The 14,273-nt window shown below is 46.2% G+C and overlaps 1 protein-coding gene across 3 annotated transcripts in view; it reads right to left on the bottom strand.

Moving 5' to 3' along the window:
- RASGEF1A (RasGEF domain family member 1A) overlaps window positions 1-14,273 on the bottom strand; it is a 297,650-nt gene that overhangs the window by 34,342 nt on the left and 249,035 nt on the right. The window contains exons 1-2 of one of the 3 annotated variants that reach the window (XM_063133157.1): window positions 10,534-10,595; window positions 3,173-3,352 (exon numbers count right to left, since the gene is read on the bottom strand). In XM_063133157.1, coding sequence (XP_062989227.1) covers window positions 3,173-3,352; window positions 10,534-10,560 — 207 coding nt within the window. In that variant the 5' untranslated portion in view covers window positions 10,561-10,595. Of the gene's footprint in view, window positions 1-3,172; window positions 3,353-4,274; window positions 4,339-10,533; window positions 10,596-14,273 lie in introns of those variants that run through there. The other 2 variants (XM_063133158.1, XM_063133155.1) reach the window with 2 other exon arrangements.

Raw genomic sequence — 14,273 nt, 5'->3', positions numbered from 1 at the left:
ATAACGTCGACGATGAACTCAGAAATGTTAAGAGTTGAAAAGCCAGTTGGGTTCTCTTTTAAAAACAGGACACAGTGTTTCGTTTCTTAGGATGGGTAGCAAATCATATTCTCAAGTGTACATGCAGCTGACAGGCTTTTCTTTGACACTAAACAAAAAAATAAATAAGGGATTGGAGCAAGAAAAGGGTGCGGTCTGCCTGATAATGTTTCAGTGGTTGCAAGGGGTATGTATGTTGTTTACCCTTTTAACAGACTCATATGTGTACAGAAAGAAGGAACCAGCAGACCCACAAATGACAGCTTACTGGGAATGTATTATATCAGTTCTGAATCATAGAATAGTAGAGTTGGAAGGGGGCCTATAAGGCCATTGAGTCCAACCCCCTGCTCAATGCAGGAATCTACCTTAAAGCACACCTGACGAACGGCTGTCCAACTGCCTCTTGACAGCCATCTGATTATTGCAAAACTGACTGTTTTTTGTGAATTATCATTGTATTCCCATGTTTAATATATGATAAGTTATATAAAATGTCTGTTTAAATATCATTTACTATTTTAGCAGTTGTGTGCTAAGGAGTTGCACTGCTGCCAATAAGCTACCGAGTCAAGATCAAAGTGCCTGTGCTGAAATATAAAGCTCGAGATGGCTTAGGGCTGGGATATCTGATGGAGCGCCTTCTCCCTTATGTATATGAAGATCAAGTGGGGATGCCCTCTTCACGGAGCTGCATTAGCTTGGAGTTTGATATGTGGCAACACGCGAGACCGTTTCCTGGATACAGGCACCCTGTTTGTGGAACGTGCTCCCCAGTCATATATGGCTAGTGTCTAGTCTCACAAGCTTTCAGCGCCAACTAAAAACCCATTTGTTCATCCAGGCTTTTGACTGGTTTTACTGCATCATATAAATGGTTATTTATCTGTGTCACTGTTCTCCCTTGTTTGACTGTTGTTGCTGGGTTTGAGGGGTGGGTGGGTGGGTGGGGGGTGGACGTGGTTTGATTTTACTGTGTTGTATTAGTTGCATCCTACTTTGGGATTATTTTATAATGAAAATCACATCATAAATTTCATATATCAATACATGTTGCTAGAATGCACCCTGGATTAAAGGTAGAATAGTTGCCCTATATGAAAAGAAAACCTATATACACATGCAGAAAGCAACCAAGTCCAGGCAAATCCTGGAATGCTTTCTTCTAACAAAGTGCATGGAGTTTTTATATGAAGGAGAGCATTCACACTGTCAACTCCTGACAACCATCTGGAGATGCACAGAACTGCATCATGCGAGGCTGCTGATCAAATGGTCCAATTTTTCGATCCAGAGACAGTTCACACCAGATGGTGATCTCCCCTCAAGCAGTGGGCACCATTCATATGGCACAACATTTGCGTAAACCAGCAAACAGATGGAAGCAGTATGTGGCTGCCATGATGCTTGTGACTGCAGTGACACTTTTTCCAGCTGCTGTGATTGTGCAAACAGAGAGAAACCTTGAACTTTGGGGTTGAAAATTATGCCCCAATGATTTTTCAGAAGCCAACAGAAATTTGGGGAAAAGCGGGTAAAGAGTGTGTGTGTGTGGGGGGGGGGGGAATTCCATAAACCTTTCTAAGAACTTAAGATGATACAAAAGGAGGTTTGGGGAGCTAAAATTGGAAAGACAGAAGTGGATTCCTATAGCTCCTACACTTGTTGCTAAGAGACATGTTCAATTAGAGGAGGGAGGCTAGGGAGACAACGAGTAAAAGACAAGACTAAAATAGTAACTGTTACTTAAAGACCAAGAATGTGGATCTTCTGGGGAAGAAGGAAATTTTTCTCCCTTCATCTCAAGCTGCTCATTCTGAAACATTTTGTTTGTTTGAATATTTGAAGAAACGATTTCTTGCAGTGGGCATCAGAGGTTGCTGCTAAGTACATTCCATTCCTAACCTCCAGAAAGCTGTTGTCTTGTGAGCACACATATTTCCCTCTACGCAAACAAGCCTCAGTGGAGCTGCACGTAACTCTTTCTTTCTCCCTTTCCACCTCTCTTGCAGCTTTCCTGCTACTCTCCAGCATGGCTGACAAAAAAATATTGTTATGCTCTAAGTGAAACTTTCCGTTTATTTTATTTCTGTGCTAGTTACTGCGATTTATATTCAGAGAGAGATTCTGGCTTGCAAGGAGTAAAATACCATTTCATATACCCTTAACAGTCAAAGCAGTATGCACACCAAGATGCTTAAGCCCCTGCCAAGCCTCATCCCAGACCACGAGTACATATTCTCCAACATTTTTCAGATGAAAATACATTTTTATTTTTGGTGAGTTAAGCTCACTGTTGTACAATGACATGCACAATCAAATCACCCGGAGATATGGTAGTTAGCACGCTCCATTACTGAATTTTGGAAACTTCAATATGTACACTTCCCTGCCAAATTTTAAAGTGCATTTTATAAACATCAGATTCAACACATCTGCATTTATTGTGTTATCTAAATACACCTCCCCAGTATTGTTGACTTATCACATCTGTATCCTGCCCTTCCTCCAAGGAGCTTGGGGTGGTGTAGTTTATCCTCACAACAATTTTACAAAGCACCTTCACTGGGAGATAGTGACTTGCCCAAGGTTGCCAAATAAGTGTCATGGCTAACCAGGGATTTGAACCCAGGTCCCCCCAGTCCAAATTGAAATAGTATAATCTCCAAAGTTCCAAATGAGTATATACTAACAGATCTGACCACCGAAGAAAGCAAATAACCCACCAACGAGAGCCTGTCTTCACTGCAAGCATATATTGGTTTTAAACAAGTTTTAGTGGAATGGTTTTCCCGAAATAATTGAAGGAATTGAAGTTGGAGAGTAGTAAAAACTCTCTGTTAGAGAGATTCCTATCTCAACAAAGTACATTTTCCAAGGAGTGAATCACCATTTGACTAGTTTTAAGTTTATAGTGTAGAGATGCCCACCGTGTTCCCATGGAAGAAGCTTCATTAAAACAATGAAAAATCTTCTCCAAAAGCAGGAATTGTTGCGTTCTATCAACATCAGGAATAAAAGGAAAGGGTGTCAAGCAGGGAATAATTCATTTCTCCCCCAGCAGCTGCTGGTGCCTTCAGGGCGCTCTTCTATGACACTCTGGCAAAAGACAAGACCACAACCATCTACTTACATCTGGATAATATTCTGTGGTGGGTACCAGGCGCTCAATCAGGGACTCCAGCGATCCAGAGATGAGACTCCCATCCTGATAAACAGGATCGCCGCTCCTCTCTCCTGTATCTGGCTGCACCTGCCCACTACATCCGGAACCAAGCATGCTGGAAAATATTGGTGTCTGGGGCATAGTTTCCTGCAAAAGCAGAGGGGGGAAAATGGAAGCAACATGAGCCATTTAGAATGGCCTTTTAATGTGTCCATGTGGCTTTCTCATTAAACACACACACACACACAAACACACACTAGCCTGAGCCCATGCGCTATTAGACATGCCCAAGACCACTGGCGTCAATCGTTTTAGGTGCATAGGATCAGGCTGTATATCTGTACCGCACATTTGAGTGAACACAGTGTGAACTTTGGAAGGAGAGAGGTTGTCCCAGCTTGCACAACTGTGCTTGAAGCCTTTCGTTTGGTTGTTTTACAATTAAGTACACATTCTTAATCTGACATTGCACACTGGCCGGCAGGATGGTGTTTATGTCTCACAATGAAAAGGTTTAAAAACAACCGGCATAACTAGAGGGCAAATTCTTACCGAGGATTGCACACACTTTTCTATACCAACTTCTGGCCCTTTCCAAAAGCCAAGGGCATTGTTCAAGAATACCCACAAAAACACAATGATGTCCTTTGATGCCATTAAAGGAGATGCCTAAAAAAACATGTATAGAATAAAAACTCACAATTGAAAAGCTTGGCAGGACAGAGTTGCTTTAAGTTTAAACGAATGTATGTAAAACAAGGCTTCATACACCGGGCATCACTTGGTAGAGTTCCAAAAAGACAATGACCCAGCCTTGGCTGGGGTCAGGGGCAGGCATTGTTGGGCATCTGAGGCCCACACTCCTGCCAGGGGCCCACTGTCAATGCCTGGAGCCTCCCGGCCCTGTTCCTCCTCGCTGCCATGGCTGGTTCACCTGCCCTCTTCAAGTACGCAAGCAGTGACAAGCGTGAGGAGATAGTATACCTTCACTCACTTGGTAGAGACTGGGCCTAGAGGGAGCCCAACCTGTGATTATGCAGCAGAGAAAAAAGCGAGGTAATGAACTCACTCGGGCAGGGGACCATGGAGGGCGTCTTGTCCCAAAGTCTCTCAAAACATGGACCCAGCACTGGGCTCTTCAGCTCCAGCCATCATTGTTCAGATCTCCCAAGAAGAGGGCATCAGGGTGGGAAAGTCAACCAGTTCAGCATATTTATTCCACACATGATAATTCAGCCTGTCTTGCTTGATTTGGTTTAGATCTTGATGGCAGCACATCCCCTTCATCCAGTGCTCTAACACATGAACCATTCTAGATGGGACTGAAAATGTGGTGGCTGGGCCTGCCACACGGTCTGCCCCAGAGAAGGCATCCTGTAGAGGCAGTTGGCTTCTGGAACACAGAAGGCCCTGTTGCCAAGGCAATCTCATCAGCCGGTACAGCGGCAGAACACTGTGGACAGGGGCAGCCAGTTGGTGTAAAACGAAAGAAGAAGAGCAGCCAGTGAAAGGAGGCTGAGCCTGGCAGCTTTCTGTGTCTCTGGTCAGGGAAAGGAGGCAGCATCGAGCTAATACTTGACTCTGGGACAGCGCCACATGGGCCACTCTGCCTGCTTGTTTCTAACCTCTGCCCTGCGTTCCATTATGGTGAGTGCAAACACAGCCTTGCACATTCCCATGTTTCTGGCTGCCTTGCATCAGGGGAGAACGCTTTCCTGAGCTATGGGTAGAGATCAGCTTTCTCCTCCCGTGGAGGCTGGTGACTCCAATTTTGGTGGGGCTGAGAATCCATTCTGGATTTCAGTCGGAACTCCAAAGGAGTTATCCAAAGTGCTGAGCCTTACCTCCAAAATGGGCTCAGCATCATGGATAGCTCCCTTAGAGTCCTGGCTGGTTCTGCCTGAAACGCAGAATGGATCCATGCCCCACTGAACTTGGAGCCACCAACCTCCACTGCTCGCCTCCACTCCTCTTCCAGCTAACCAGTGAAAACATGTGGCAGTCAACAGCTGCAAATATATATGTGTGTGTGTGTGTGTGTGTGTGTGTGTGTGTGAGAGAGAGAGACAATCACATCGTTATGGCCCAAGTATTTCAAGGCTACTGCTAAACATGGGTGTTAAAGTGGTGACACGTCAGTCCTCCGTATGGTTTCTCAAGTGGCTCGTGTTTACTATCCTGAGTTTACACTGTTTCAAAGCTGCCCATGAGGAATAGCTGTGGAGAGAACTCATCAGAAGTGGCTCAGGCTCACAGTGCACAGCTTTACTCACCGGACAAGGTGTTCAGCGCTGATCTGCCCTCACAAAAGTAAAGGGCTGCATGTTTCACTCCCTGCTCTCCCCCTATGGATAAGACTCTCCTACCCCTGGCCCAGCTTTTGCTTTCCGTTGGTTCTCTGGACCCATTCTTCCCTAGACCCCTGCTTCTTTGGTATCTCTTTCCCTACTGCCTGCATTGATCTTCTCTAAACTTGAGCTGCTCAGCCAATGGTAACCAGAGACATTTCTGCCTTCTGTGACATGAGGGCAGCTCAGTCAATCACTGTCAGAGACAGCATCACCATGAAATTTCTTTATTGCAGTCAAATTTAGATGATGCCGGAGGATGTCTTCACATGTCCTAGCATGTGCTGAAACTCCTGCCTGCCACCATTAAGAATTTTAGCATGCATATATGAAGCCTGTGTGACATACACAATTCATTCCTTAAGGGGAAAGGGGCTGCAATTGGGTAGGAACTCAGTCTCCTGTTGCATACAAGATATGGGGGTGACGTCAGCAATACAGCATAAGCTGTCTCTCCTTGACTATGTAAACCAGCAACCAAATGTTACATTCCCTTTTAAGGCAGCTTCTTGCAAACCCATCCACACGGACACAGATCTTTGGGAGTTTGTCTTAGTTCCCCCATCACCCCCAACATTAAGAGATGGCAATAAAACAAAAATAGAAATAAAATCAGAAGATTGAAGCCTGCCAGCTCAGCTTGTAGGACAGAATCCATCACAGCTGTTTACGAGTTAGAACATAAAATGTCCCTAATAGTAAACAGCATCACCCCTCCCACGTGTTTATCATTTAAACATTTTGAAGTGACTCATGTGAATCGGGACAGGAGACAAAATGTACAGCTTCTAATTGGCATATAATTGAAAAATGAGACCGGGCAATTCTATGCAAAAGTGCTTCCTTGGTAATGTTCTGTGGTATTTCACAAATTTAGTCACAAGGCATCATTGAAAGGAACACATGACAGCTTGACAAATGCGCTGCTCCTTTGGGAGGAAGAGAGGGAGTGACAGAGAAGGCAGTTTGGCTCTGGTAATTATGCAAGTTGTCTCTGAGTTTACTCCTTCCTTTTAAGGTACACATGGCAATGGTTTTTAATGAGTCTCTGATGTACAGGGCACACTGTCAGGCTGTTCCTCTAGACGCATGCCCGAACTGCAGATTATGGCATGGGGGAAACATTTTTCTCTCCTCATAATACTAGAACTCAGGGTCACACAGTGACATTGATTGGCAAGACTAGGACAGGGGAAAAGGAAGCACTTCTTCCCACAGGATGTCACAAAACCCAGAGGTGGCCACTAAGTGGGGCCTGCAACAAAATGTTGCAGTATGGAGTGGTTCTATTTAGGGTTACAGCCAGTCCAGGGTACTCCATTCCACCTTTCCCCATTTTTCCATCCAAACCCCAACTAGTGTTCTTTTTCCAGTGAGCATGCTCAATCCATATTGGGCTTTCTTTTTTCTTTTTGGGGGACTGGAGGGCGCTTGCCACCTAAGGGTCCCCCCCCCATGATACTGTATTTCTGAAAAACTCATTTTCCTCTGAGCCTGCTTGACCCCTTCCTGTTGTTTCTCAGCGGCCCCCTTTTGGCTTCAGTCCTGCCAATACACATCAACTTAGGAAGACTGGTCAATGAAGAACTCTTGGCTATGATGATAGTTAAGTATAACCGTGCTAAGAAGAGGCAGTAGATCTCTGAATACCAGATGCTTGGGGGCACACAACAGGGGGAAGGGTCTTATGTTTCCCAGAACCAGAGTCATCTGGCTGGCTGTTCTTAGAAACAGCACGCTGGACTAAATGGGACTTTGGCCTGATCCAGTAGGACAGCTCTTATGTTTTCTGTTCCAAGAAAACCCCAGCACCCCCAATCATGCATGCATTGTTGTACAAAACGTATAGACCTTGGCTTTTTCAGAAGTTACCCTGATCATGTGTGGCTGTGGGAGCAGCACAATCCCACTCCTCCGCCATGCATTGCATCTACCCAATTATAACATTTGCACAGTCCTAAGAATATGACGGGTTCAGGATAAGAGCTTGATGATTATTGTATACAGTGCTGAATCCAAATGTCATAGGAACAAAAAAATATTCCTAAAACCACAAGGCAGTAAGTCCATGCAAACACCCGTACATATGTCCATTGGATGTGTAGAAAGGGGAACAGAATCAGGGCACCTAAAATGGTCAAGGGGCTAGAGCAACCCTTCTATAAGGGAAGATTATAACAACTGGGATTGTTTAGCTCAGAAAAAAGAAGGGTAAGGAGAAACATGATAAAGGTGTACAAAATTGTGCATCATGTGGAGAATGTAGATAGGGAGACATTTTTTCTCCCTCTCTCATAATACTAGAAACCCAGGGTCATCCCATGAAACTGATTGTTGGGGAGATTCAGGACAGATAAAGGAAGGACGTCTTCACACAGAGCCTAATTAAACTATGGAATTCGCTACCACAAGATGTAGTGATGGCCAACAATTTGGATGGCTTTAAAAATGGGTTAGACAATTTCATAGAGAAGGCTAGCCCTGACTACTATTCCTAATGGCAATGTGCTACCTCCAGTAACATAGGCACTATGCCTATGCACATCAGTTGCTGGGAAGCATGGGTAGGAGGGTGTTGTTGCATTCAGTCAATAGTTGGTTGGCCACTGTGTGAACAGAATGCTGGACTAGATGGAGTCCCAGATGTGGTCAGCTTTAGGCCTTTAGGCCCCTTTCATACGCACACAGAGAGATGTCAAGTGGTAATGCCAGCAAGCATCACACTCTTCTTCCTCTGGGATGGAGTGGTTGAAACACATGCACCTAACCCTACTATACATTGTCAATGCACTCGTGTGGTTCCTTCTACTGCCCATCTAAATGAGATCCATTTCTTCACACCATTAGACATTCTGTGGCAATGAAACCATTTTTTCTCCATTGGGTTGTCAGCTGTCTAATCCTGTACAGCTCGAAGGAGACGACTGATTGACTGGCATCAATTGCTTGGCTTTAAGCCACAGCAGTCTAGTGCCTGTGAATTTCCCTTAACATAGCCTTCCCCAACCTGGAGCCCTCCCGATGTTTTGGACTTCAGTTCCCATTAGTCCTAGTCAGCATGGCCAATGGCCAGGAGTGCTGGGAGTCATATTCCAAAATATCTGGAGGTCACCAGGCTGGGGAAGGCTGCCTTAACATAGAGCCTTATCCGATTTTTACCCCATCCTTCTCCTAAGGGACTCAGGGCCATCATTATTATTATTTTACAATAACATCACAATAATATTCTCTGTACAATAACTTTCTTCAGGGCGAAAAACAGTGATTTGTTTAAGGCAAATCCCATGAACCGCCTAGAAAGCTTCGGCTATTGGGTGGTATATAAATGCAATAAATAAATAAATACATACATACATGTACAAGCACGGCTAAGTGGGGATTCAAATCTGGATTTCCCCGGTCTAGATCAAACATGCCATCCACTGCACCATTAAGGTAATGGCTTCAAATCTTTTGGCAGCTCTAGCTGCCTGTTTCACAAATCAATGTATATGGCACCTCATAAAGTAACATTAGCAAAAATAATTATAATAAAAAAGAAGAAAAAGAAGGAAGTTACAATCGTGTGTGTGTGTGTGTGTGTGTGTTGGCGGGAGGCAGAGCTAGACATAACAGAGACAGAGTGCCACTATTCCATGTCTCTTCTCTCCTTTTCCCCCAGAAATGGGTAACATCCAACTTAAGTCCTACTTACGAGAAGATGCATTGAAATGAATGGGACTTAAGTTAGTCACGAGTAACTAATTCCCACTCATTTCAATGGGACTACTCTAAGTAGGGCTTATGTTGAATTTCACCCTACATTTAGTACAGGGGTAAGCAACCAAGTATCCCCCAGATGCTTTGGTCTACAATTCCCATAATCCCTGACAACTAGCCATGCTACCTGGGGCTTATGGGAGCCGCCGGCGAAAATATTTGGAGGGCACCGAGTTGCCTATCCCTTTTGCAGTGTAACAAAACATAGAAACCGACCTAATTGTGCTGTGCATTCCCCCTCCTCTAGCGCATATCATTGACCAGCGGGGGCACAGAAATGTACAGTGCACCAATGCCAAGCGTTGTAGTATACAAGAGGTAACCAGGAAGGAGGGAGAAAAACAGGTGGAGTGTCCAGTCCTCTGTGCCTCGCTCGAACTCTAGTTAAAAGTTAGAAAGAGTGTGTGTGTGTGTGTGTGTGTGTGTGTGTGTGAGAGAGAGAGAGAGAGAGAGAGAGAAAGAAAATGAGAATATCTTTGTTTTGGCATGTAGAGCCAGAATGTTTGAAATCTTTATGCGCTACCCATGTTGAGTCACCTACGCTTGTTATGTCTATCTGTTGGTAAATACTTGAAGCCAGCTCAAAGCATACTGTAGTTGCTGGTGTCTTATTTCTAGATAAAACCATTCGACTTGATGCTTTCACCAGCAATCCCCAAGGCACAGGTACTCCGAAGTCGGTCCAATTCCGTTTGTACACCACCAGACAGCTCAACCAAACCACCATGTGCATTTTGAACCTGTAATCCACCTTTTACTTTGACGGGGGCCGTAGCTACACCTAAGATTTATCCCAGGGGTCAAACCTGTTCATCTAAGCGCCACACAGGGCACCCAGCACTCAGGCAGGGACGAACCCGGGATGATCCCGGAATAAACCTCAGGTCTAGCTACGGCCGGAATCTCACGAAGAGCGAGAAAAAACGCAGCCAGGCGCCTAATACGCGAGCCGTTCTTTCCCCAGCCATAATAACTGGACGCAGACGACTTTTGCGTGTTGAGTGCGCCGTGTGAACCGGTGCCAACCGAGCAAAGATGTCAACACTCGCGCTTAGGGTAACTTGAGCCCAGAATTTAATTCACCACATTTCATTGAGGAGGGGGGCAAAGGAGAAAAGAAAGAAAACATTCCCAGAAAACATTAAAAACAAAAACAAAACACCAACATGAAAGAGAAATAAAAGAAGGACGGGGGGGGGGGACAAAATAAACCTCCCTTACCCTCATTGTTTTCCGTCGTATGTACATAAGCTTGTGGCGCGATGGAGAAATGCTGGCGGCGTCCGAGGCTGCGTCGCCCTTTCAGCCGGGCATGGCGGCTTCAGACCGAGGCGCGGAAAGAAGCAGACCCAGGCGCGGAAACAACCCGCCGCCGCCGCCGCCTCGCTCACTCTCGGGCTCCCGCCAGCTCGGAGCTCAAAAACCAGCCCCGGCGCTTCCGAGCAAGCCCCGAGAAGCCCCGCAAGCTTCCCAGGCGGCCCCTGACGTCAGCAGCTGGCTCGGCTCGTCGTTGGCTGAGCGGGAGTTGGCGCTTTCAAACCGAGCGAGCGCTGGCCGGACTTCGCTCCGGCTGCCTTTTGTGCCCGCCGCGGGCCGGCCTGGGAAAAGGGGCAGGAAAGGCCCGCCCGGAGGCTGGCTTCTCCGAGCCGCTTCGCAGCAGGTGGGGCGGCATCGCGGCCAGGGCATTCCCCGCCCACCGGCCTCAGAACTGGAAGCGCTGGGCAGCGAACGGGGCCGGGCTAAATAAAGCCAGCGGATGCCCTAAGCCAGAGGTTCCCAAACTTGTTCAGGTCACCAGGGCCGGTGCCAGACTATTTTGCACCCTAGGCTAGGGTGACCATATGAAAAGGAGGACAGGGCTCGTGTATCTTTAACAGTTGTATTGAAAAGGGAATTTCAGCAGGTGTCATTTGTATATATGGGGAACCTGGTGAAATTTCCTCTTCATCACAACACTTAAAGCTGCAGGTGCCCTGCCCTCTTTTGAATCTGGTCACTCTAGTATAGCTCCTGCAGCTTTAACTGTTGTGATGAAGAGGGAATTTCACCAGGTTCTCCATATATACTAGGGTGACCATATGAAAAGGAGGACAGGGCTCCTGTATCTTTAACAGTTGTATTGAAAAGGGAATTTCAGCAGGTGTCATTTGTATATATGGGGAACCTGGTGAAATTTCCTCTTCATCACAACACTTAAAGCTGCAGGTGCCCTGCCCTCTTTTGAATCTGGTCACTCTAGTATAGCTCCTGCACCTTTAACTGCAATGATAAAGAGGGAATTTCACCAGGTTCTCCATATATACAAATGACACCTGCTGAAATTCCCTTTTCAATGCAACCGTTAAAGATACAGGAGCCCTGTCCTCCTTTTCATATGGTCACCCTACCCTAGGCAAGGCAAGCTCTGGGCTACGTCATGGTGGTGTGTGTGAGGGGATGTCACTTGCACTGTCCCAAAGCTTATTGGGGGTGCAGCCACGCCCCTTATTTATTTATTTATTTATTACATTTCTATACCGCCCAATAGCCGGAGCTCTCTTATTCTGAGGGGCAGCCCGTGGGCACCACTTCTTCCACACACCCTGTCTGAGCCTCCTTTGGGGTGCAGCAGCAAGGCTGGGCACCCCGCTTCTGCCCCTGACCATGTGACTGCTCCTGCGCCTCTGCATGCCCTGTGAGGAGGGGCTGCGAACGAGCCCTGGCTGGCTGGGGTGGTGGTCTCTCCCCCACAGTCCCCGCTCGGTCTCCAGCAGCTGCAGCCCCCAATGGGGAAGGAGGCTCACTGGGGGCTGCTGCTGTTCCACCCTCATCGCCCATCTCCCCAGCCCACAGAGCCTTCGGCTGTCCCCCCCCGGCCTGCTCCTCTTCTGTCTCCTCCTTGCCATCTCCAAGGGTTTTGCAACAAGCAACACATACACCCCCCCCCCCTGCGGACAGCAGAATGGAGCGGCGCCTCTCCAGGACCTCAGATTGCAGCTGCAGGAAAAGGCTGGCCATGCAGGGGCGCATGCAAGCCAAGCCCCCACCCCCCAAAACCTCCAATCCCAGGAGGGGGGAGAGGGGGCAGTCTGCACCCCTCTGACATCTGCGCCCTAGGTGGCTGCCTAGTCGGCCTTAATGGTAGCACCGGCCCTGCAGGTCACCGCCCCCTTGGTTCCACAAACTCATGCCCAGTGCCCCCTACCCTACCCTATAAAAATCATTATTCCGAATAGCGGTTTTCAACGACCCACTAAGGAAGATAATAACAATAAAATTCAAAACAGTAACAATTAATTGAATATTTCTTCAAAATCCAATTACATTTTTTTTAGTTTATTCAATTAAACGTAATTGATGAACTTGATCCAGTGATATCATCTTGTCAAAGTCTGATAGTCATTTAGCAAGGATATTAGATATGACATTTAGTAACTAGGGTAGAATAACTCACTATTCTGTAAATGCTTAATGTGATGGATGGGGTTGATGAAGGGATACCAGTTGCCCAATGTCTGGTTTAAAGTCACTTCACATGAGTCTTACATCACCACGTTTAGTAATCTGGAGTTGATTTCTTTGCTTGGAGAGAAGTAGGTAGACCACACCAAAACCACATTCCACCAAATATGACGTTGGAAATGCAACCAAGAGCTTCTGAACCACTTTCCATAGTGCAGGTTAGCGATCAGAAATTTCCTTCTGTAACCAAAACTCCTGGTACGGAAAAGACCACCTCGAGCGCCCCTCTGCCTCCCCTTTGCCTCCTAGCGCCCCCCTGCCGCCCCCTTGCCTCTTAACATCCCGTATGCAATCCCACCACTCCCAAGAGGGCAGTACCACCCACTCTGGGAACCACTGCCCTAAGCACAGCCCAATAAGGGTGCCCCCTGCCTTGGCCCTTCCATTGCTTAAGTGGGTTGGAGGGAAAGGCACCACAGTATGTGCAAAAGGGAGAGACCGGCCCTGGTGCCGGTGGAAATATTTTTATTATTTGTAGATCTTGTTAAAAAAGGTTTTTTTTAAAAAATAAATTAAAAAAAAAATTTTTAAATTTTTTTTTTAACAAGATCAACAAATAATAAAAATCTTTCCACCGGCACCAGGGCCGGTCTCTCCCTCCTTTCGCACCTTCCATTGCTTAGCTGGCAAGACATTAAGACTCTTTAGGGTGACCATATGAAAAGGAGGACAGGGCTCCTGTGTCTTTAACAGTTGCAGGAGTGGGCAGGGGGGCCAGTTGGCAAGGGCCTTTGATTTTGAAGGGGCCTACGCCAAGTCCCCATGGGCAAAGTTGCTTGATTTTTCTGTTGTTGATGATGAATTTGCCCAAAGAAAAGCACGTAAAGCATTTCTGAATGTGAAGAAGTGATGTCTTATATACATCTCGAATAAAAGTGCTTGCCACTACCTTTTTTATAAATGGTTCTAGTTCATATGTATTTAGAACTGATTAAAAAAATACTTAATGAACAGTTTGAAATGGGGCCTACATTTCCCATCTGGCCCAGGCCTACTACCAGCTTTGCCCAACCCCGAACAGTTGCATAGAAAAGGGAATTTCAGCAGGAGTCATTTGTATAGGGTGGCCATATGACTGGATTTGCCCGGATTTGCCCGGGTTTTTGATGGCAAATCCGGGAGGGGGAGGGGAAATCCGGATTTCCCCCCCCCAAGAGCCGCTCTAATGGGAATTAACAAAAATGCTTATAACTCCGTCATTTTTTAAGATAAAGACATGAAACTTGGCACAATTGTAGCTCTTAGGAAGGGCTTTAGTCATACCAAATTTGAAACATATCTGTTCATCCATTGATTTTTTAGGAATTTTTTAAAAATTGAGGTTTTAAAATTATTATTTTTAAAACTGTCATTTTTAAAGATAAAGAGCTGAAAGTTGGCACCATGATAGCTTTTAGGTAGAGCTTTAGCCATACCAAATTTGAAACATCTGGGGCCAGTAGCAAACCCTGTTAACAACA

This window comes from Elgaria multicarinata, chromosome 8, assembly GCF_023053635.1.
Source record: "Elgaria multicarinata webbii isolate HBS135686 ecotype San Diego chromosome 8, rElgMul1.1.pri, whole genome shotgun sequence".
Lineage (NCBI taxonomy): Eukaryota > Metazoa > Chordata > Lepidosauria > Squamata > Anguidae > Elgaria > Elgaria multicarinata.
The sequence above is the reverse complement of the archived record's forward strand: the minus strand, read 5'-3'. Positions and strand labels throughout refer to the sequence as shown.